General features: G+C 43.7%; 1 protein-coding gene across 6 annotated transcripts in view; it reads left to right on the top strand.

The window, feature by feature from the left end:
• ATXN2 (ataxin 2) overlaps positions 1–21,917 on the top strand; it is an 86,922-nt gene extending 65,005 nt beyond the window's left edge. For 2 of the 6 annotated variants that reach the window (XM_080940974.1, XM_080940979.1), the window contains exons 15-25: positions 2,501–2,811; positions 3,931–3,994; positions 4,648–4,800; positions 5,131–5,197; positions 9,075–9,259; positions 9,916–10,048; positions 13,079–13,132; positions 17,619–17,764; positions 18,352–18,579; positions 20,353–20,521; positions 21,314–21,917. In XM_080940974.1, coding sequence (XP_080797100.1) covers positions 2,501–2,811; positions 3,931–3,994; positions 4,648–4,800; positions 5,131–5,197; positions 9,075–9,259; positions 9,916–10,048; positions 13,079–13,132; positions 17,619–17,764; positions 18,352–18,579; positions 20,353–20,521; positions 21,314–21,342 — 1,539 coding nt within the window. In that variant the 3' untranslated portion in view covers positions 21,343–21,917. The remainder of the gene's footprint in view (positions 1–2,500; positions 2,812–3,930; positions 3,995–4,647; positions 4,801–5,130; positions 5,198–9,074; positions 9,260–9,915; positions 10,049–13,078; positions 13,133–17,618; positions 17,765–18,351; positions 18,580–20,352; positions 20,522–21,313) is intronic. The other 4 variants (XM_080940978.1, XM_080940976.1, XM_080940975.1 and 1 more) reach the window with 4 other exon arrangements.
• The last annotated feature ends 112 nt before the right edge of the window (positions 21,918–22,029 follow it).

Below are 22,029 nucleotides of genomic sequence, written 5' to 3'. Positions count from 1 at the left end.
TCACTGCCTGCAGTGTGCATCAGGAAACTGAGGTTGTGAAGTCAGCTGCCAAGGGTCACATGGCTAGGAAATGATAAGCTGAGGTTATCTCAGGTCCTGAAGTGTCAGCCACCTTTGTGACATGGAGGTTTGGTTTTAAACTGCCCTTCTTTCTCTTGAGAGCAGTTTCCACTGCTCTGCATTATAGCTGAGTTGAGTGCTGGAAATTTTATATGGAGGATTTCTAGGTCTGATCTGTTAAATGTTCAGTAGATAAAGATTTTGCTTGTGTGCACAGTATATTGCCTAATGTCCCAAGCATAGTAGGGAGTGGTAGGACCCACTTTGGTTGCAGATGGCAGCATGTAACTGTGGGCCCTACCCTTTCTAGCATTCGTGGTCCACACTTTTTTTTTTTAAAGATTTATTTATTTATTATATATATGAGTACACTGTTGCAATCTTCAGACACACCAGAAGAGGGCATCAGATCTCATTACAGATGGTTGTGAGCCACCGTGTGGTTGCTGGGAATTGAACTCAGGACCTCTGGAAGAGCAGTCAGTGCTCTTAACCGCTGGGCCATCTCTCCAGCCCCATGTTCCACACTTGATACTGGGGGTTACTTCACATTGCCAACATGGTGGTGAGTGGGTCTTGACAATTCTTTTTGAGTTACAAAAAGGCTTGGCTTTGGGGTGGGGTTTAGCTCTGTGCATTTACTTTGGACTAGTTGAGTTCAGTCCCACTGAACAAACACAACCCTCTCCTACAGAAATTTAATTGTACTTTGTTTTCTCCATGGGTTTGCCATTTATAAGATGTCCATAAAAGTACCTGCATCAAAATTTGGGCCATTGTATGGATTAAGCAAATAGAATAAACAGTTTGGATCAATTTTGCCATTATAAGAATGGATATAAAAATGCTTTTTAAATTTTTATTACTAGCATTTTTTTTTTTTTTTTTGTATGGTGTGTGCATGGGCGTACGCACACGCATGCAGACATTAGAGGACTTTGAATTGGTTCTTTCCTTTACCTTTCCCTGGCTTCTGGTCCTTGAGCTTACATCTTCAGGCTTGAGCAGCCTCTCCAGACCCTTTTCCTTTCCATTTTAATGAAGATTCATTTTTATTTTATATGTCCAGTGCACTTAAATGAAAGTGTACTACATTTGTGCCTGGTACCCATAGAGCCCAAAGAGGACACCAGATCCCTTGAAACTAAAATTTTAGAAATTTTGACCATGTAGGTGCTGGGAATTGAACCTGGGTCCTCTGCAAGAACAGAAAGTGCAAATATCTACTGAGCCATTGCTCCAGCCCTAATTTTTTAATTGTCATATGGTTATTGTGTATTTTACTAGGTTTTATAGGCACATTTATATAAATGTATAAAAGATACCCTGAGAATATTCTATCTATTGTTCTACCTCCTTCCCCTTTCTCATGCTGTCATGGATTTTAAAATTAGGTTTTTAAAAAATATTTATTTATTTATTATATATAAGTACATTGTAGTTGTCCTCAGACACACCAGAAGAGGGCATCAAATCCCGTTACAGATGGTTGTGAGCCACCATGTAGTTGCTGGGAATTGAACTCAGGACCTCTGGAAGAGCAGTCAGTGCTCTTAACCGCTGAGCCATCTCTCCAGCCCTTAAAATTAGTTTTTGTTTAGATATTAGTCTATTCAGGAGTTGTCCCTTCATGGAGGCTGCTTTTTCTTTCTACCTGGTACGGTAGCTTTCTACCTTCCTGAGTCCAGAGGATCAGAACTGTTGCATCTTGTTCGCCGTCAACCACACAAGTGCTGGTGTTGGAGGCCTCTAGTAAATATTTAACTTTTCTTTTTCTTTCTCCTGAAACAGGATCTATTGCCCAGGATGGCCTGGAACTCCCAGCAGTCCTATTTCTGCCTCTTAAAATTCTGAAATTACCCCAGACTAGCTCAGACCAATCCTTCCTCTGCCTCTCAAGTTCTGAAATTGCAGGCATGAGGCACCATCAGTCTAATAATTAAGTCTTTTGTTTGTGCTGTGGGGGAGGCAGGGCTGGAGGTTGAGACAGGGTCTCTGTACATAGTGGAACTCAGTATGTAAAAACCAAAGTGCTCTACAACTCACAGACTTGCCTCTGCTTCCTGAGTGCTGATATTAAAGGCTTATGCCACCATGCTCAGCCTAGCTAATAACTAGCTCTTGAGTCATGGGTACTGGTTGCTAAGGTTCTGTTGTATATCATTCTGTTATCTGTGCTTTAAAAAGACCTATTCTTAGCCATGCATGGTGGCCTTTAGTTTCTTCCAGTACTCAAGAGGCAGAGGAAGTCCAAACAGTGAGTTCAGGGCCAGCCTGGTCTACATAGAGTCCCAGCTAGGGTTACCCACAGAGACCCTGTCTCAACAAGCAGACAAATTAGTGAAAAAGACCATATTTTGAAAATACAAACAGAAAGCATTTTCATTGCCATCACAGACTACTTTGCTTATACTTAAGGCAAACTATTTCTTATATTTAGTTACAGCCAAGTTCTACATCTGAATCTATGGATCAACTACTAAGCAAAAACAGAGAAGGAGAAAAGTCACGAGATTTGATGAAAGATAAAACGGAAGCAAGTGCTAAGGATGGTTTTATTGACAGCAGCAGCAGCAGCAGCAACTGCACCAGTGGCAGTAGCAAGACCAACAGCCCCAGCGTCTCCCCTTCCGTGCTTAGTAATGCAGAGCACAAGAGGGGGCCTGAGGTCACGTCCCAAGGGGTTCAGACTTCCAGTCCAGCCTGCAAACAAGAAAAGGATGACAGAGAAGAGAAGAAAGACACAACTGAGTGAGTAACCTGGGTCTTTGCACATCCTCTCTACAAGTAATGTGCTTTAAGGGATTTTTTTTCTTTCACAAAGTAACTGTCACACAGAGCTTGTTTAAGAAATCCCAGCTGAATCTAGTCATTGAATTCTTAGCATTGCCCATTCTGCTTTATGTGCAGCTGTGGGGGTAAGAAAAGCTAATGCCCTGTCTTAGGACTCTTGGTCTGCCTAACCTGCAGTCTGCAAGGACTGTTGGCTGCCCCAGTTGAGGAAATGTTTAGTTGATAAACACATCCTTATAAACCTTATTTTTGTGTGTCTGGCATATTAAAAGCACTTAAATAGACTAGTGGGGTAGCCTCAGACTTGATCACCACTCCTTTCTGGATAACAAACAATTCTACTTAAACTTTTAGAATGGCAGGTTGTTGAGTAACTTTATTCTTGATTTGCAGAAAAATAATTTTACTAGAGCAATGGTCTTTCCCAAGGCGTGTGATTAAAAAAATCTTAACACATTTAAAATTGCTACATGTGGAAGGGTTTTGTTAACACAGTACTTGAACAGCTAAGGCTGTTGATCTTAGGTTTGAGGTCAGCCTGGATCCACTGCAAAGCTCAGTCCTTTTTTTTTTTCTTCTTCTTTTTTTTTAATTAAAAATACTGTGAACTTAAATTAAGTTTGTGGTTTTAAAATAATGGATTTATTTTATGTATTTTGGCTGCATGTCTATCTGTACACCACATATTTGCTGTATCTTCAGAGGCCAGAAGAGGGTGTCAGATACCTGAAACTAGTTATAGGCAGAGGGATTATAAACTCCAGTCCTTTGGAGGGGCAGCTGCTTACTTGTTGCTTAACCCCATTTTGAGGGTGTTTTCTACAGGGCTATTGTGTTTTCAGTTGAAATATTCCTTGATTGCTTTTGAGGGATGTGGTTTCTTTGGTTTTAATTTGTTCTTGTAGGATTAGTTTCTTCATCAGATGGAGCAGCAGAGTTGTGTGTTTCAGTGAAGGAGACTGAAACATGGAGAATTATTCAAGTCTGATATATGTCAGCAATCCTTTGAGAGTTGAGAGAAAGTTATGGGTTCCATGATGTTTCACTGGCCTGCCTGTTGTTCTCTTTCTCATTTAGACAAGTTAGGAAGTCAACATTGAATCCCAATGCAAAGGAGTTCAACCCTCGCTCTTTCTCTCAGGTAGGTGATAGCCCTTTATAGCTAGTTTCTGAAGAGATTCATGGTGGTTTTTATGGCTTTTCTCCTGTGCTGCCATGTGCCTGAGCCCAGCAGTAGGACACTGAGACAGCCTGTCTTCCCTGAGCTGACATGTTTTCCCTAAGAATGTAAGCTTGATGATTGGTGAGGCTGCCAGCCCAAAGGCCGGGTCCATTTCCTACCCGTTGGAGACATTTCAGCGGGAGGAGCAATAGGGCGTGCCTGTAACCTTAGGAGATCACCAAGACATAAACAGGAGGCTGGGGCCCACCGACCACAAAATGAAGAAAAAAAAAAAAGATAGATCTTTTCTGGTTCCTTGTAGAATTATTTCAAATTTTATATTTTTTCATTGATAAAATATTTTAGCTTGATTTCAGTTCTGATTCCATATCTGCTAATGTGAGCCCTCTAACACTGAGAAATGTCTGCAGCCTGTTTTCCCTTTTTTTAACTCATGGAAACTGGGTTTAAACTAGCTACTTACATGCTAGACTCTGGCTGTTTTGTTTTGTTTAATGTTTTGAATAAAAAATGCTAGTTAGAAACATCGGCAGAACAATTAGGGAAGCCACTATGAAGACTGTGTTCATTGTTGCTTCTCATCTTGACATAGTTGAATTTTGGTTTTATAGCCAAAGCCTTCTACAACCCCAACGTCGCCTCGGCCCCAAGCACAACCCAGCCCGTCCATGGTGGGTCATCAGCAGCCAGCTCCAGTGTACACTCAGCCTGTGTGTTTTGCACCCAATATGATGTATCCCGTCCCAGTGAGCCCGGGTGTGCAAGTAAGTCCCATGGGTTAGAATTTGCTGGGCCACCATGGCTTTCATTTGGCATGAGTGGACAACCAGTGGCACGTATGGTTAAGAGTGGGCGGTGGGTAGAACTTGGTATATTATATCATTAGCATGTGGATCTGAGTTTTAGGATTAATTTTTCAGGAAAATGTCTTACATATACTATAGGCCAGAGTTGTTCCATTTAGTTGTGGGTATTATTTTAATTTGAATAGCTCATAGGGAGTCAGGAAAACACAGGCCAGATCACATTAAAAGACAATAATAGAATATATTGTTACCATATGAATCTAATGATGTGTTTTTAATTCCCTCAAGCCTTTATACCCAATACCTATGACGCCTATGCCAGTGAACCAAGCCAAGACATATAGAGCAGGTAAAGGTGAGAATAACCCTGCCTGTGTTTGCTTGTGTCTGCATGCTGCATGAATTAGGCACGGTGTTCAATGAGTAGTTGGCTTCAGCTTGAATTCACAGGGTATGTACTCACTTCTGATGGCCAACATAAATTCAGGTGACTCTTGATGAGTAGATACCACATAGAGTAATCATTTGAGGATAAAAGTGTGTGTGTGTGTGTGTGTGTGTGTGTGTGCGCGCGCGCACGCACTCAGTGTGCATGGAGGTTAAAAGAACACTGTAGGAGTTTCACCTTGTGGGTTCTGAGAATCAAACTCAGGTCATCAGATTTGAGCACAAGAACCTTTACTGCTGAGCCATCATACCAACCCGAAAAATGTCCCAACCCATCCTCATCCCAAACAATTACCACCACCACCACCAATACACACACACACACACACACACACACACACACACACACACACAGAGGCTCTCCCTTTTACTTTGTTTGTAGCCTTGGCTAGCCAGGAACTTACTATATAGACCAGGCTTTCGTGGAATTCATATAAATCTGGTGCTAGGATTAAATCTGGTCTTCTTAAAGATGTCTTTTGAGGCATTGGATCATTGGTTGAGGGTGTTGGTTGCTCTTGCAGAGGACCCAGGCTTGATACCCATCACTCACATGCTGCCTCACAACTTAGCTATAATTAACCGCAGTCCCAAGGAATCTAGTGCCCTCTTCTGGCCTCCATGCACCAGGTGTACACATAGTGTGTTGACATACATGCAGGTAAAACACTCATACACATACAAATATTTCTACTTTTATTTTTGTTTTTAATATATGAACGTTTTGCCAGCATGTTTGTACTTGTACTGTGTGGACACATGGAAGCCAGGGAAGGGCAGTAGAACCCTGGAACAGTATCAGTAGAACAGTATCACAGACTGTTGTGCGCTTCTGGGAACCTGACATCTGATTCTCTGTAAGAACATCGAGTGTCTCAACTCATAAGCCCCTTTTTGGTATTTTTTCTGCCAAGACAAACATCTTAGAAACTTCAACCTGAAGTCTAAATTGAAATTTTTAACAGAAAGTTTTTTGGTTGTGGTTTATTTGGTATTGTTTTCAGACATAGTCTCACTTTGTAACCATCTCTCATTATGATAAGCAGTAACTGTTGCACACATCTATAATTCCAACACTTGGGAAACTGAGGCAGAAGGATCAGGAGTTCAGGTCAGGAGCACTAGGTCATCTTGACCTACATGACACCCTTTTCTACCTTCCTGTCTTTGCTCACCACATGCTTCTGTAGCTATCTCCCGCCTGTGCTGCTGCCTTAGATGACCATGTTGTCCCAAATTCAACAGTGCACCATGCCCTGTGATGCAGTGACATTGCTTCCACCCATCTTTCCTTTCCGGATGGAACTGTGTGTGCTGCAAAGCTTAACTTTGTCAGAACTGTGGGTTATCCTGATGCAGAGTTTGCATGAGCTACAAAGACAGTCCAGTCATGCTTATCGATGCCTTTTTAAGGCTGTCTCCAAAGATAAAAATAGTTTGTTGTATACTTGGGCATTATCAACTTAAGGGACTTCATCGTTTCTCCAGCTGGTATTTTACAGTGGTAACTTTACACACCATAAAGTTAGAAATTAACCTAGAGGAGATACTCTCCCTTGGCAGAGGTGAAAATAAGAATAAACTCGTTTAGTGCACAAATGGAGGACCTTATGCATTTCCACAGGTTCTGCGTCTTAAACTGCTGTTACAAGATTATCAGCAGTTTATATCTTTTAAGGAGAAACCTAGAAAGTCCTGGGAAGTGGCCCTCCCTACCTGTGTGATCCCCGCACTGCTGTGCTGCTGTGAACAGATGGACAAAGATGATGCTGGACAGGGATGCTTCTAGTGTTTTTCAAATATACAAAGTCAGTTGCTGGCTCCTGAAATTGTATAAACCACATAAAAGGCACCTTTTCTTGCATGGCAGGGACTCTCTACTAAGAAACCACGCCAGGTTCCCCTTGCCATAAATCACACCTGCCTTTCATGGATTCTGTGATCTGTGAGAACATGCCTGTCGGGGAGCTAACAAACGATATCACACACAGACACATACACAGTCGTTGAGCCTATACTCTGGCCTCCAGTTCTCTCTGTAGCTGTGTGGATTTGAATTCCTGATCTTGCCTCCTGTAGTCAGCTTCTGAGCTTCATGCGTACACCACATTGCAAAGCTGAAGTAAAATTTCTTATGCTTGGCACCGTTGCCATCTATAACTGGTATTCTTTTCTGCAGTGGGGAGATGTCTCTTGTTAACTGGGGGATGTGCATCAGCAATCACTACACCTAGTAGTAGCACTTCCCTTTAGTTGATTAGGATGACAAAAAAGGTCTCCAGATACTGCCACATGGACTCTGTTAGGCAAAGTTGTTTGTAATAGAAAGCCAATGACCTGTGAAATGGCTAAAATATGGTTCATATAAAGTATAATCTAAGATGAATATCTGTAAATATAATGCTTTTTATGGAGGGCAAGTATCGATTACTAGTTTGTTTCTCGTTTTGTTTTGTTCTAGTGTATTTATTTTGCACAGGTTATGGGTCCCAAACTAGCCTCAAAAGCTGAGGACTTCGAACATCTGTTGTTCCCCAAGTATAGGTGTGCACTGAGTCTGTGGTCCATGCACTGCTGGAGATGGACTTAGTATAGGTGTGCACTGAGTCTGTGGTCCATGCACTTAGGTTACCACCACATAAGGATATACCAAAAGTAGTGAAGAGATTTTACTGAGATTAACTAGGCAGTTTTTTATTTGATATAAGTAATACTTAGGCTTATGGTTTTTTTTTTCCCCACCTAATCAATTTTCCTTTTTCTAACGTCAGGACTGTCAGTATTATTTTGGGAAAAATTTCATAATATTGCTTTCTTCTGTTTTTAAGTTTACTTTCTAAATAGATAAAATAACTGTTTCATTAAATGTTCAGCCAACCTTTTAAAATATTTAAAATAATAAACACAATAGTAGTTGCTTTTACTCTGTTGACTGAGTAAACAAGCCACGTTACATGTTCTCTGTGCTGTACCCCTCATGAGGCATGCTGTTCCTCCTGTAGTTATTATGACATTAGAAACAGACATGACAGCTACAACTGATGTGCAGTCATGGGCGGAAATGCACAGGTGATACAGAGGCGTTTTTGTGATCATTACACAGATCTTCATGCCTGTTTCCTGCGTGTTGAAATTAAGGGTGTGCTTAGCTGACATCAGGAAAAGAACCTTTATAGGAATATGGAAGACACACAGCAGTTTTCCTTCTTTTTTTGTGCAGTGTGGGGTTGGTGGTGTTAATTAGAAATCTGCTATTTGGTGTACTTGGTACTATGTGACACTGGCTGAAAGGAAGGAAATCTGGGCTGGGGTGTAGCTCAGTGATGGGGCCCTCCCTGTTCAGCGTCCCAGAAGTCCTAAGCTTACTGGCTCTGAGGAAGTACAGACTGGGTGGGAGTAAAGCAGGAGGGGAGTGGTGGGTGCTGCATTGGTGTTGACTTTTTTTGTGTTTTGTTTTTCTTCAGAAAGGAACCTTTCATGAGCTTCTTAAATATGTTATGATTTGGAGACTGGACAGTTCCTATGATCTCCTTTTTCTCCTATCTTAGCACCATATCTTATGTTATGAAAACTGTTACATAAGGGAAAGTCACTCCACACCTAAACCCTGAAGCTGAGTGGAATAGCTCAGAGTAGCTGGAGAGGGGTGGGAGCTGGGTAAGACAGCTTTTGAGAGGCAGGCTCAGAGTCTAGTCACATAGAGCCTTGTAGACCACATAGATGCATGCATTGTACCCAGGAGGTTTTTCATTTCCTTTTAATAGATTTTTTTTTCTTTTCTGCAGTACCAAATATGCCCCAACAGCGACAAGACCAGCACCATCAAAGCACCATGATGCACCCTGCCTCTGCAGCAGGGCCGCCCATCGTAGCCACCCCACCTGCTTATTCCACTCAGTACGTTGCCTACAGCCCTCAGCAGTTCCCTAATCAGCCTCTGGTCCAGCATGTGCCACATTATCAGTCTCAGGTAAAGCCAGTCACTAAGAAAGCATCTCATTTCCATTGTTCATGTGTTTATGGGTCTTTGGGCTTTGTTTTATGGGATCAGATAGTTAAGAAGTTGGGGCCTTTTCAGTGTTTTTCTTTTTTATATATATGATTATTTTTGCACGTTTTAAACCACATGCCATGCCTGGTATACTCGGAGCCAGTTGGAGAGAGCACATGCTGCTCTTGCAGATGACCCCGGAGTTATTTCAGAAGATCCTTTGGTCTCCAAGGGCATCTGCACACATACAAAGCACAAATACCCGACACATATACATAAAGAAAATTAATCTTAAAAAAAAAAATTTGAAAAGGAAGCATCTGAGAAATAGAACTCTGAATGTTTCTGGGAGCCATCAAGTTAGGAGTCAGAAGTGACTAGGACAGGGCCATGGCGCAGTCGTGAGGCTTATTTCCTACTAGTGATAGGGCCCAGGCTTGGTTCCCAGCACCCACATAGCTGTTCACAACTTCCTGTAACTCCAGTTCCAGGGGGTTCTAAGACCTTATTCAGACCCCTTCCAGCATTGTGCGTGTGTACGTGCACACACGTGCACATGCAGAGTGAATCTTTTAGAATCTTGACTAGAATTCACGTCATTCATTTTGGCATAATGTTCTTTTGTGTAAATACAGCATCCCCACGTGTACAGTCCTGTCATACAAGGTAATGCCAGGATGATGGCACCACCAGCACATGCTCAGCCTGGCTTAGTGTCTTCTTCAGCTGCTCAATTCGGCGCTCACGAGCAGACGCATGCGATGTATGGTAGGAAACATTTTATTGTCTTTTCTGTGTGCATGACTATAGTTGCTTTAAAGCGCTGTAAAGATACTCTGTTTCTCTGTTTAAGAATAGCCTGAGGTAGGTGTAGTGGTGTGACTGTATTCTGGTTACTAGTGGTAGTGGGAAGACTAAAGTACAGGATCATTTGAGCCAAGGGGTGAGACAAGCCTGGGCAACATAGAGACCTCAAAAAACAAGGAGTAAAAATAATCTGACTCTGTGACAGTGAGTGTTGAGAGTCTTAAAATAAAACCAAATTTATGTCTGACTTGTATTTTATTTCTACTGTGTCCCTGTACTTCCTCAGTTGTTGATAAGTTTCTCCTTTAAAAAATAATGAGAGGAACTGGGCGTAGTGGTGCACACCTTTAATCCCAGCACTTCCGGGTTGGGGGCAGGCGGATCTCTTAAATTCGAGGTCAGCCTGGTCTCAAAGCAAGTCCAGGGCAGTCATGGCTATATAGCAAGACCCTGTTTCAGGAAAAACAAAACAAACTGATAACATATAATGAGAGAGCATTTTTGGGAGAAAGATGTACTTTCCTTTCTGCCCCAGGCCATTCTGCTTATTCCTGCCTAAGCCTTGCAGGAAAGGGTGTACCATCTATACTTGCCACATCTTACCACGTAGAGTCGACTGATCACCTTACAGTATTGTATGCTTTTTACAGTCACCTTAAATTACTCCCAACTTTAAATGATGGCACTATACCAAACTTAACACATTTTCCTAGTGTCATTTGAATTCCTTGGAATGTTAGGTAAGTTTGGGTTATTCATCCATTGAGAAGCATACATGGTCTGAGAGAGTGAGCGCAAGCAGCTGTGCAGACACCGTGTCTGATCTTTGTAGTTTGGTGCCTTAAATGAGCACATGCAGGACAGTTAAGATTCTGTGTTCTGGCAAACCCTTAATCATTCCTAATGTTTTAACATTATGCAGGCTAAGAGTGATATTGGTGGCCCTGAGCGTTCTCCCGGTGTTTGTGATCACATGTATACCAAACAGGTGCACACCTGTCACCAGGATTGATTAGTAGTTAAGATACATGCCGTGGAAAACACTTGCCTTCATAAAATCCTGAGGTCTGCTTGTTTGGCATTAACACGTAAGAAGAGTTCTATCACTGTCACTGCCATCATCATCCATGTGTACAAGGCTTTTGAAATAAAGAGTAGGGCAAGTGTGGCACTTTAGAAAACATTTCTTCCAAGCAGTCAGTCCATTGCCCTGGTGTGGGAGACTGCCTATATGTCTCAGCCCTGTGGACACCATGAAAAAGGAGGGTCAGGGATTGAGACCAGTCTGGGTGGTAAAGCAAGACCCTGTCTCAAATAAAAGTGCTCATGTAATCTGATTTATAAAGTGACAGCTTGGCTTGGTTATATTTTCATGATGACGTGTCTGCCCTTCAGCGTGTGCTCAGTTAATACTCCCTGCGATGAGAACAGACCTTGTTTGGAAGGAAGGCCCTGGTGGTCTCTTGCTGGCTTTCCTGCACCTTGCATGCATTTCCAGTTTTCCAGCTTGTCAAAAGGCTTGGTTGAAGTTCTTGAATTGTTTGGACATTGCTGTGTACCGCATGATTCAGAAGTAGAAAAAACAGCTCTTTCCTACTCTTCTTTTTGGCATGCCCCCATTGGATTAAGAGGAAACTTTGGAGCTGAAGTTTCTAGTGCTTTTAAGAACAGCCACCATGTGGCTGCCAGTGCAGTGCTTTGCAGAAGTTGCCTCCATGGCCTGCTGATCTGTGTTTGCTTTAGTCATGCAGGTCCTATATAGAAAGCACACTAAGAAATGAATTGTTTGGGGGTTTCCCACAGTCAAAAATCATTTTTTAATATGTTGACACAAGTTTGTTGGTATCTTGTCAGTCCCTTCATTTACTTTGGCTGCTCCATAGATCAGTTAATGCCAAACATACATATTGTTTGAAAACTGTTGTATGGAAATGCTGATTTTGTGTTCATTTCCTTTGAAAAATATGTATTTTCTATAAACCAAGAAATCGGAGTTTTGAAGATGTTGATTTACAATGTATGATGCTTTGTCCTCAGTTCTGATGATTTGGCTTTTTTTGTTGATTGTTACTGGTTTGGTCAAGGCAAAGGCCCTCCTTGTGTTAAGGAAGACTACTTGGTGTCACTCTGAGTCTTTGAGGAAGGACTCACTTTGTTGCCTCTGCCCTCTGAGGTGGTCACTGTAACTTGTGTTTTTCTCATATCCACTCTCCTGCTTATCTGAGTTGGCATTACTGTGATAGTTTCACTTTCAGAAACAATGATAGAGCTGTCTGACAGGCCAGCCAGAAGAATTGAAAGTGTTTTACTATCCCCACTCCCACTCCTCCAAAAACAGGCAGGTCTCTATGTAGCCCTAACTGTCCTTGAACTTGCTATATAGGCCAGGCTGGCCTTGAATTCAGTTATCACCTGCTTTTGCCTCCCAAGTACTGGGATTAGAGGTGTGAACAGCCACACCAGCTAAATATTTTACATACTATATTCTCCCAGACGCTTTAGTTATGCCCTTCTAGACAGACACATCTTAGTATAAATAGTGTAATACTTACGATTATATTTTTATATTGCGAACCTTGGGATTTACTACCCCAAGGGCCTGTGGTGACAGTTGTGTTGCTGTGAAAAATTATGTATCGTGAATTTGCTTAAATACTGTTTTATTTGGGTACCTCGCTTATATCAAGGCTATTTGATGGATGCCATGTTGGTCTTTTATCAGTTAACAGTTCTCTATCAGATAATAATCTTATTCTTTTTATTTAAGCAAGTCAGCGTGTGGACTTGCTACCTCAGTACAGAAGGAAAGCCTTCCGGTTCAGTCCTGTTCGCTTGTAAATCTCTGCAGCAATGCTTATTTACAGTGCTGGTCACCCCTGTCAAAACGAGTCGTGCACGAATGCAAAAGATCACTGAATGTGTCGGCCTTTCCAGAACACCAGGAATGCACTCCTCAAGAGGCTAATTTACCTTTCTATTTCCCACATTCAGCATGTCCCAAATTACCATACAACAAGGAGACAAGCCCTTCTTTCTACTTTGCCAGTGAGTTGGGTTTTTTATACTAATTTTAATTACACAGTAAACACTATTTAAGGGATACATGTTAAAGTAGCTAACTTTAATTAGAGAATATTTTTCTTTCTCCCCGACATAATCATTCAAAGTATGCATGTCTGGGCTGGGGCGTGGCTCAGTGGTGGAGTACTTGCTCTAGCATTCACCAGGCCCTGATTTCATTCCCTAGTGTAAAAAAGGAAAAGGAAAGAACTGTGGCTCTGTATAATTCAGAGTTTTAACAGAAGGACTATGTCTTAGCTTAAGAAAATTGGAGTCAATGTCTGAGTTCTTTCAGGAATCAGTTTTGAATAAAACACAAGAGTGTAGCTGTATGGGAAATACCTTATGTTTTCCTCATTCAGGAAAACCTTTTCTGAACAATTGATAGTGTAAAGCTTGAAGCACTGGTTTGTAGTGTTAGAAGAGTCCTACTGAGATTCCTGTAGCACAGGGAAGAAGAAGCAGTTAGAGAGACAGTTCTGATTAGAGGCTTAAGTTCTGGGAGCAGATACAGTGGTGGTGTCCAGAGCTTGCTTCAGCATGAGAAGGTCTCTGGAAGCACAGGCCTTGAAGCCTGTAATAGTATGCTGTCTGGGCTGCCTTCTTCCCCAAGGGAACTTGATAGATGGACTTTTCCTACTTTCAGGGCAGTGAAATGAAATGAAGCAGAGCATGGGCTTTGGTAGGCTAATTACTAAGGGGCCTTTTAGAAATGTGTGTTGCTGATGTATGAAACACAGTTCTAGTTCTAGTAAACATTAAGATTTAATGTTCTTAAATTAGGGGCTAAATTTTGGGGTATTTAGGAATGACTACTCATCATCAGATATAGGTTTTGGAAACATTTTTACCTTAATTTTCATTTATTGTGATAAGCCAAACTAAGTTGCTACTTTTTGGTGCATGGGTTAACAAATGGTGTCCATTGAGATGCTCTTGGAAAAGTAGTCTTTTTGAGAATGTACATGAGGACTTTAAGGACACAGTGTAAGGTCTCCAGTGCTGGCTCTGTTACAGTCATAGTGATTTTCCTGGCAAATAACTAACAGGTCTTGAATCATCGTCCCTAAGCACTTACAGCCTGAGCATAGCTACCTATGGAGAGGGGTCAGCACCAAAGCCAGTGACAGCTCTTGGGGACTTTAGTCATGGCAGTGTTCTGCCCCTAATCCACTGCCATTTTGCCTTGGCTTAGCATGGTGTCTTTTATCCCCTCTGCTCCCTAAAATTTGCTCCTTGAGTTGTACCCCTTCTGGAACTACTGTTGATGTTGGAGGATCTGCTTCTGCTCATTTTGAGTGTTTCCAAGTGCTGGTGATCACCAATGGTGTGTACATCCAAGGTCAAACTGATAGACCTATTTACAGATAAACATCTGGCCCTGTGGACTGAATTTGCTTCTCTTTACATCTTGACTTAGGACTGCTTCTGGAATATAGTTAATGTTAAAAAGATTTGACATATTTAGAATTTTAAACACTCAAATTAAGAAGCACTTTGTCCTCACCTCACCCAGCCCTCAGGGCGCTGTAAGTAGTTTAGCTGGTGAATAGCGGTTTCAGGGCTTCTGAGAGGGTTCCCAGGTACGTAAATTAACCAGGAGAGGAGAAACCATTAAATCCTGCCCTTAGATGAAAGCCTTGCCATTCTCCCAGAACTCTGTTCTTGTTTGCCTTCCCCCTTCTCTGCTTTTTATGTTGCTGTTTTTATAATTTCCTTCTCCGCATTTTATCACACTTAACCTTTGCTGTTGGTGGAATTACAGTGTAGATTCCCATTTCCCCAGTTCTTCACATTACATTCCAGGGGAAAGGGTTGTGCAAGGTGCTTGTTTTTAGACCCTTTGAGCCAGAAAGTGAGCAGATGAAAACATTTCTATGGATGCTCCTGAAAGTGCTTTATTGAAATGCACACAAATGGGCCTAGAGAGACAGCTCAGCAGTTCAGAGCACTGGTTACTCTTGCAGAGGTCTCAGGTTTGGTTTCCAGCACCCACATGGCTATTCACAGCCATCTATGATTCCAGTTCCATGGAATTCGGTACTCTCTTCCGGTCTCTGTGAGCACTGTACATGAGTGTGACACAGGCAAAACACTTGTGTTCATACAATAAAAATAAATCTTTAAAAGATGTATGATAGGGCCGGCAAGATGGCTCAGTGATAAAAGCACGCTTCCCACGAGAGCCTGGCTGCTGGAGTTTCATCTCTAGAATCCACATAAAGATAGAAAGAGACAATCTCCTCTGCTCATTTGCACATGAGAGCTATGTCACCTTCCTCCACTCCATCCCTGGTGCGTACACACATGCACATACACACACACACACACACACACACCAATAATAATAATTTTAATTTTAAGGTTTTAAAGTGCCTTTAAATGTTTTTATATATATAAATAAAATTCAAAATTGAACGTGGTAATGAAATTATGACCCCAGCACATGAGGAGCTAAGGTGGGTGGGCCTTTAGAAGTCCAAAGTCATTTTCAGCTGCCCATCAAACTTGAGGGTAGCTTGGGCTCCACCAAACCTTGCCTCTAATTAAGTCTGAAGAATATGGCTAACTAAGAGAGTAGCTCAGTGATAGACTGTGTACTTAGTATGCAGGAGACCCTGGCTTAAGTCCTCAGCATAAACCATGTGTAAGTGAGTAATAAAGCTGGTCCTGGTCCTGATGGCCAGGTATGGTATCCTGGTGCAAATCCAGTGGGAAGATGGAGTCTGAATGGTGGATTCCAGGGCAACTTAAGCTATAATAGAAGAACAAAGAAAGCGGGGAAATCTTTTTATTTCTCTTTCCTAGTGACAGTATCAAAACTTTCCCATTTTCCCTGTTGAGAAATGTAATTCTGAGACCCGATGGCCATAACTACTATTACTGCAGTGGCTGTATCCCAGATGAAGGTAGAGCTCCCTTTAGAGTTGTTTGCTGTTTTCCCACCTGTTCTGCGACTGGAATTCAGGGCCTTCTGCGCAAAGCTCTGATTTATTTTTTTTTAAACATTTTTTATTCTGAATACTTAGGAATTAATTACTAAGGAAATTTTAGAGCTCTTGAGCTTCTGTATCCACTATCTTTATGAAACCCCATAAATAGACTTTAAGGATTGCTTTACCTCAGTTCCACTTAACATTGTTATAAAGGAAACACTTAATAAACACTGGGTAGGGTTTTAAGTTTATGGACCAGTTGTTACAGTCCAGCAGCCCAGGCTACATTAGTAGACCCTGTCTCTAAAAACAAAAGTAGTTTTTAAAAGCTAGATGGTTGTGGGTGGCTTTTAGCAATCAGTGAGTTAGAAGTCAGACTGAAACATTGTGACTTCAGGCTGCTGCTGTGGTTTTCTTGCCTATATTGACTGATCTGGTCAGGGAAGCAGGGTTAACAGGTTCTAAAACACAGTTGCCTTCAGTCTCAGCTGGATACTGGTGAGCGCTGTGGCCTTGGCGGTTGATGCAGGCTGTGCCAGCTCTGGCGTTCTGCTTTGCACTTTCAAATGCATTCGCCATTCAAGACCATGAATTGGAAATAGAATTCCCTGCCCTGCACTGTGACATCTCAGGAATGTTTCCTGTCCCTAACCCTCTACTTCACATGCTGGTGCACAGCCAGAGTCCTCCATGCTGGCTATTCTTGGGAGCTTTGGTGCTGACCATGGTGGTTTTACTTCGTTGCCATACCATATCTGTTCTTGCTGACATATTACCTAAAGTGCATGAAACTGTGACAACATCTGTGTGTGGGCATGGCTGCAGAGAGCTAAGGGTTCAGTGCTGTGTTTAGTTTGTGCCCATGAGCTATCCAGAGCCACAGGAGCAGGGAGACCTTCCTGGGCTTTTCGTTCTCAGGCTGCTGCTCTGTAAAGGCACAGACTCATTTAATATTTGATCTCCTTGTTTGGGACCAAAGTGGATAGATCTCCTAGATGGATAAAGAGCAACCGCTGGGTCTTTGTCTTTATAATCACATTTTAAGAGAGTTAAAAGACTGTTCTTTGGTAGTTTTCTGGCTAACAGGACTGGGAGGTGGTTTCATTGCCAGGCTTTTTACTAGGAGGTCCTCAGTAGGGAACAGAATAGTGGAGTGGGTACTGTGACCGACTGAGATGGCAGTGACTTTTGTCCTGGTGTGTGTACAGGGGCCATTCCAGGGCAGTAGCATGGTGAGGTAATCAAATGTTGGCCCTGGGGGGAGGGGCTGCACCTATCTTCATGTGGGCCAGTGTAACTGTTGGAGTAAATTCAAACTGACCCAGTGTGAATATAGTGTATAGACCATAGCATATGGGCCACATGCTGGCCTTGTTAAACAGAGCCCTTCCATCCATTTTCCAGACTGCCTGCTGTCCATGGCTTCAGAGAATGGCAGTGTCGTGGGTTATTGTGGTTGGGAAAGCACTGTGAGTTAGGCATGACAGTGGTTCTCTGTGCAGCACTTGTATACATTACTTTTCCTCTCGCCCCAGTTTCCACCGGCTCCCTCGCTCAGCAGTATGCACATCCCAATGCCACCCTGCATCCACATACTCCCCATCCGCAGCCTTCGGCCACTCCCACCGGACAGCAGCAAAGCCAGCATGGTGGAAGTCACCCTGCACCCAGTCCTGTTCAGGTAAGGAGAGGCATGGCCTATGTGCGCACAGTTGCTCCCTTGTCCCTCTACTTACAAGATTCTGTGTGAGCAGGGCTGCCATCCTTAAGTAGCTGGGAGCAATTGTGGGTACAGGGGAGGGTTTGAAAATGTCATGTCAGAGCCTGGAAAGATGGATGGCTCAGTGGTTAAGAGCACTGGCTGTTCTTCTAGAAATCCTGAGTTCAAATCCCAATAAGCACATGGTGGCTCACAACCATCTATAATGGGATTCTATGCCCTCTTCTGGTGTGTCTAAAGAGAGCTGCAATGTACTCGTACATGAAATAAACTAAAAAAGAAACTGTCATGTTGGGTAGGACATTCCCTAAGGGTGAATGCCAGAAATGTAAGGGTTAAAAAGCTGCTTGGACTTGAGTTCTGAGTTAAGTGTAAAGCAATCTGGCCATAATGCTGTTGGCTTCCTTAGTCACGTGTGCTAATGGGGCAGTTAAGGCCTTGTGTAGACTTGTAACTGCCCAGCTGAGACATAGGCTTGAGTACCCAGAAAAGAGCATCTTGTCAGATCCTCGTGGTTTCTCAGTAAAGAAGTTCCTGTTGTTTTACAGCATCATCAGCACCAAGCTGCCCAGGCTCTTCATCTGGCCAGTCCACAGCAGCAGTCGGCCATTTATCATGCGGGGCTGGCACCAACACCACCTTCCATGACACCTGCCTCTAATACACAGTCTCCACAGAGCAGTTTCCCAGCAGCACAACAGACAGTCTTCACCATCCATCCTTCTCATGTTCAGCCAGCATACACCACACCACCCCACATGGCCCACGTACCTCAGGTAAACCAGCACTAGCCAAGTTTTTGTGAAGGCTACATAGGGAGTGGTGGTGGTCAGATAAGCAGCAAGGAGCCAGTTGCTCCCCAAGCCAGGAAACCCTGTGTGTGGTGCCATCTTGCCTGTCTGCCCCTTTTCTGCTTAGTATGTGATCTTCTGGCCCTCAGTGAATGTTGCTATGATTTTGTGATGGGTCAGTGAAATTGTGATTTAGCATTTCCCAGCTGAGACCTTAAAACTCTGAGTCTGGAATGCACCCCAGTCCTTTCCTTTCTGTGTCTGCTTCGCTATGTCTCTAGCTTCACCACTATGTGCATGTGTGTACACATACAGACACCTCTACACACGCACAGGGGAGCCTGAAAACAGGATGGCAGGCAGGCCTGCAGTGGCTCTCAGTTCTCTGAGGGGACTGTGCAGTGGGCCTGTTAGCTTGAGCGTTAGTCACACGAATTCCGAGAAGTGTCCCAGTTGTTTTGCCTGGTTACCTCTATCTGATGTTGTGCTTCCTGAGCTTGGGCCTTGGACTGTGGTGCAGTGTAATTGAAGCTCCAGAGTAGCCTCAAGATCATCTGGAGCTTTCTTTCCCCAGTGTAAAGTCTGAGCTTGGAAGGTGTGGTTGCTGATGGAGCCAGGGCAGCCCAGGGCCATGAGGAGGCCCTCTCTGTAGCTATCAGCGTAAAGTGGCTGCATCAGATGTCTCTGCTAGCTTTGATCATGGTTCCCTGAGGTGGGTCTCACTTAGAAGAGTTACTGAATGATTCTATTTCCTCTCTCAGTGTGCCAGTGAGGCTCTGGCAAGGTGTGAGCTAAGATGCCGTGTAGTTGGGTCTCTTGCAGAAGGGCTAGCTTGTTACTGTCCTTCCCCCAGAGCTAAGGATCTGTAGATTGGCTGGCAACAGTGGGGAGGGTAGCCAGTTTGTTCAGTGTGCTTTGGTGGAGTGAGACTTAAGAAAATCAGGGTCCTGTAAGTGCCTAGCAGAGGTTGTGAATTTACTGTGTAAGATGGGCTCACCCCAAACTTCACTCATGTGTTTGCGTAAGAGAGTAAGAGGTGAACATAGGGACAGCAGAGAGCCATGGGTCTTTTTGAAGGTGTGAACCAGTGCTTCGCTGGTGTGACGGTCTAGAGCAATGCACAGGATGGGAGGCAGGAAGCAGCCTCTTCCTGCTTGGCCCACTCCCTGCAGAGCCGAGGTTGAGCTTACCAACTGGTTAGTTAACATCACCTTTCTAACCTAAATTTGCTGCCACTTGGTACGGAGCACTGGGTTGATCCAACATCAGATCACTCTGTCATCTCAGTGGAGCTATAACTGCAGCCTTTGCTCCATCAGCTAAGCTTTTAAAGTGAGGGGCCTAAGTGCCACTTCACCCTACTTTTGGGGAACCCATCACGACTGGGGAAGGGCGGAAGAGGAGAGACTCAGGAAACTGCTGAGGGTGCTGGGGAGGCAGTCCCCTTACAGGCCCTTGTCAGTTACTTTCTGACTTGGAAGGGGCATTGATATCTTTGGCCATTCGCCATAGCAAGCTAAGAGAGTGCCTTTCCCACCCCAGTAGAAGACCTTGCCTTGTGTGGGAATCTGAGCAGACATGTTGGGGACTAGGAGGCTGACGCCAACTTCCCCATCTTAGCCCCACAGGATCTACCTCAAGTTGACCCAAGAAGTCCATCTTGTCCCTTCTTGAGCCCTGGTCCAATGAAAGGGATAGTTGACGTGTTGTTTAAGAAGGAGATGTTGCCTGTATGCGTAAAAGAGCTCTCTGTTTCAGGCTCATGTACAGTCAGGAATGGTTCCTTCTCATCCAACTGCCCATGCGCCAATGATGCTAATGACGACACAGCCACCCGGCGGTCCCCAGGCCGCCCTCGCTCAAAGTGCACTACAGCCCATTCCAGTCTCGACAACAGCGCATTTCCCCTATATGACGCACCCTTCAGGTGAGGCGTGTGTGTGCAGGGGCCGCCGGGGCACCCCGAGCATTCTGCTCACAGAGGTAGAATGGCAGGCAGGACCAGTGCTTCAGGCTGCAAACCTGACTAGCAAGGCCCGTTCAAGTGTGCACAGGAGGGATCGTGACGGTCAGGGAGCATCAGAATCTGTGTGTGTTCTGCTGGTATCAGGGTTGGCTTGAGAAGCAGCAGCCTCAGTTTGGGTAGCTGATGCATGCCGAGGACTCAGTTGGCCTTCCTGGTTATGTATGATAGGCTGGACAGGGCAAGCGTGTTCCTTCCTGAGTCCTTTATAGGCTGATGTGGGGGGTTTATGCCCATGGCCAAGTTTGATTGTAGCTTGGAGAAGAACACAGATGAGCACGTGCTGATTGCGGACTGGTTTGAGTGTAGTTTTAGCCCCAGCCTGTGCCCTGACACAGGGTGCCCATGATGTCTCTCGTACTGGATGGCTGCTGTGACGACACCTGTCTCCCCTGTGACTTGGAAAGCAATGGTGCTTGGCTAGCATTAGTGGGAGGGGGTGTGAAGGCCTGTGCTCCACAAGCAGCAAGTCCAGGACTTGTATCTGAAGTGGTTTTACGTCTGACTGGTTTGTTTTTCCTCACCCCTCTTCCCTCCCCAACCCCACCTTGGCTGCATCTGGGGGAGAGAAAGCAGCATTGAACTTCCAGTCTTGCTCGGCTAGCACAAGAGTAGTTGACAGTCATGTGCTGCGGACACTAGGCTGGTGGGCAGTGGTGCCTGTGTTGTTTAAATAGCCGCTTTTCTTTTTTACAGTACAAGCCCACCACCAACAGCAGTTGTAAGGCTGCCCTGGAGGAACCGAAAGGCCAAATCCCCTCCTCCCTTCTACTGCTTCTGCCAACTGGAAGCACAGAAAACTAGAACTTCATTTATTTTGTTTTTTAAAAAAGATACACTGATTTAACATCTGATAGGAATGCTAACAGTTCACTTGCAGTGGAGGATGTTTTGGACCGAGTAGAGGCATGTAGGGACTTGTGGCTGTTCCATAATTCCATGTGCTGTTGCAGGGTCCTGCAAGTACCCAGCTCTGCTTGCTGAAACTGGAAGTTATTTATTTTGTAATGGCCCTTGAGAGTCATGAACACATCAGCTAGCAACAGAAGTAACAAGAGTGATTCTTGCTGCTATTACCGCTTTAAAAAAAAATCAAGACTTGGAACGCCCTTTTACTAAACTTGACAGAAGTTCAGTAAATTCTTACCGCCAAACTGACGGATCATTATTTATAAATCAAGTTTGATGAGGTAATCACTGTCTACAGTGGTTCAACTTTTAAGTTAAGGGAAAACTTTTACTTTGTAGATAATATAAAATAAAAACTAAAAAAAAATTAAAAAATAAAAAAAGTTTTAAAAACTGATACCCAGTCAGTGTGTGTTTGTGTTGACTCCTGCTGCTGTGAGAGGCAGGCTGGGTGTGCTGCTCCAGTCTCCAAGAAGGTGCTGACCCAATGACTTTTCTTCTTG

Source organism: Micromys minutus (assembly GCF_963924665.1).
Source record: "Micromys minutus genome assembly, chromosome: 29".
Lineage (NCBI taxonomy): Eukaryota > Metazoa > Chordata > Mammalia > Rodentia > Muridae > Micromys > Micromys minutus.
Note: the sequence above shows the minus strand (reverse complement) of the source record. Positions and strands in the feature narration are given on the sequence as shown.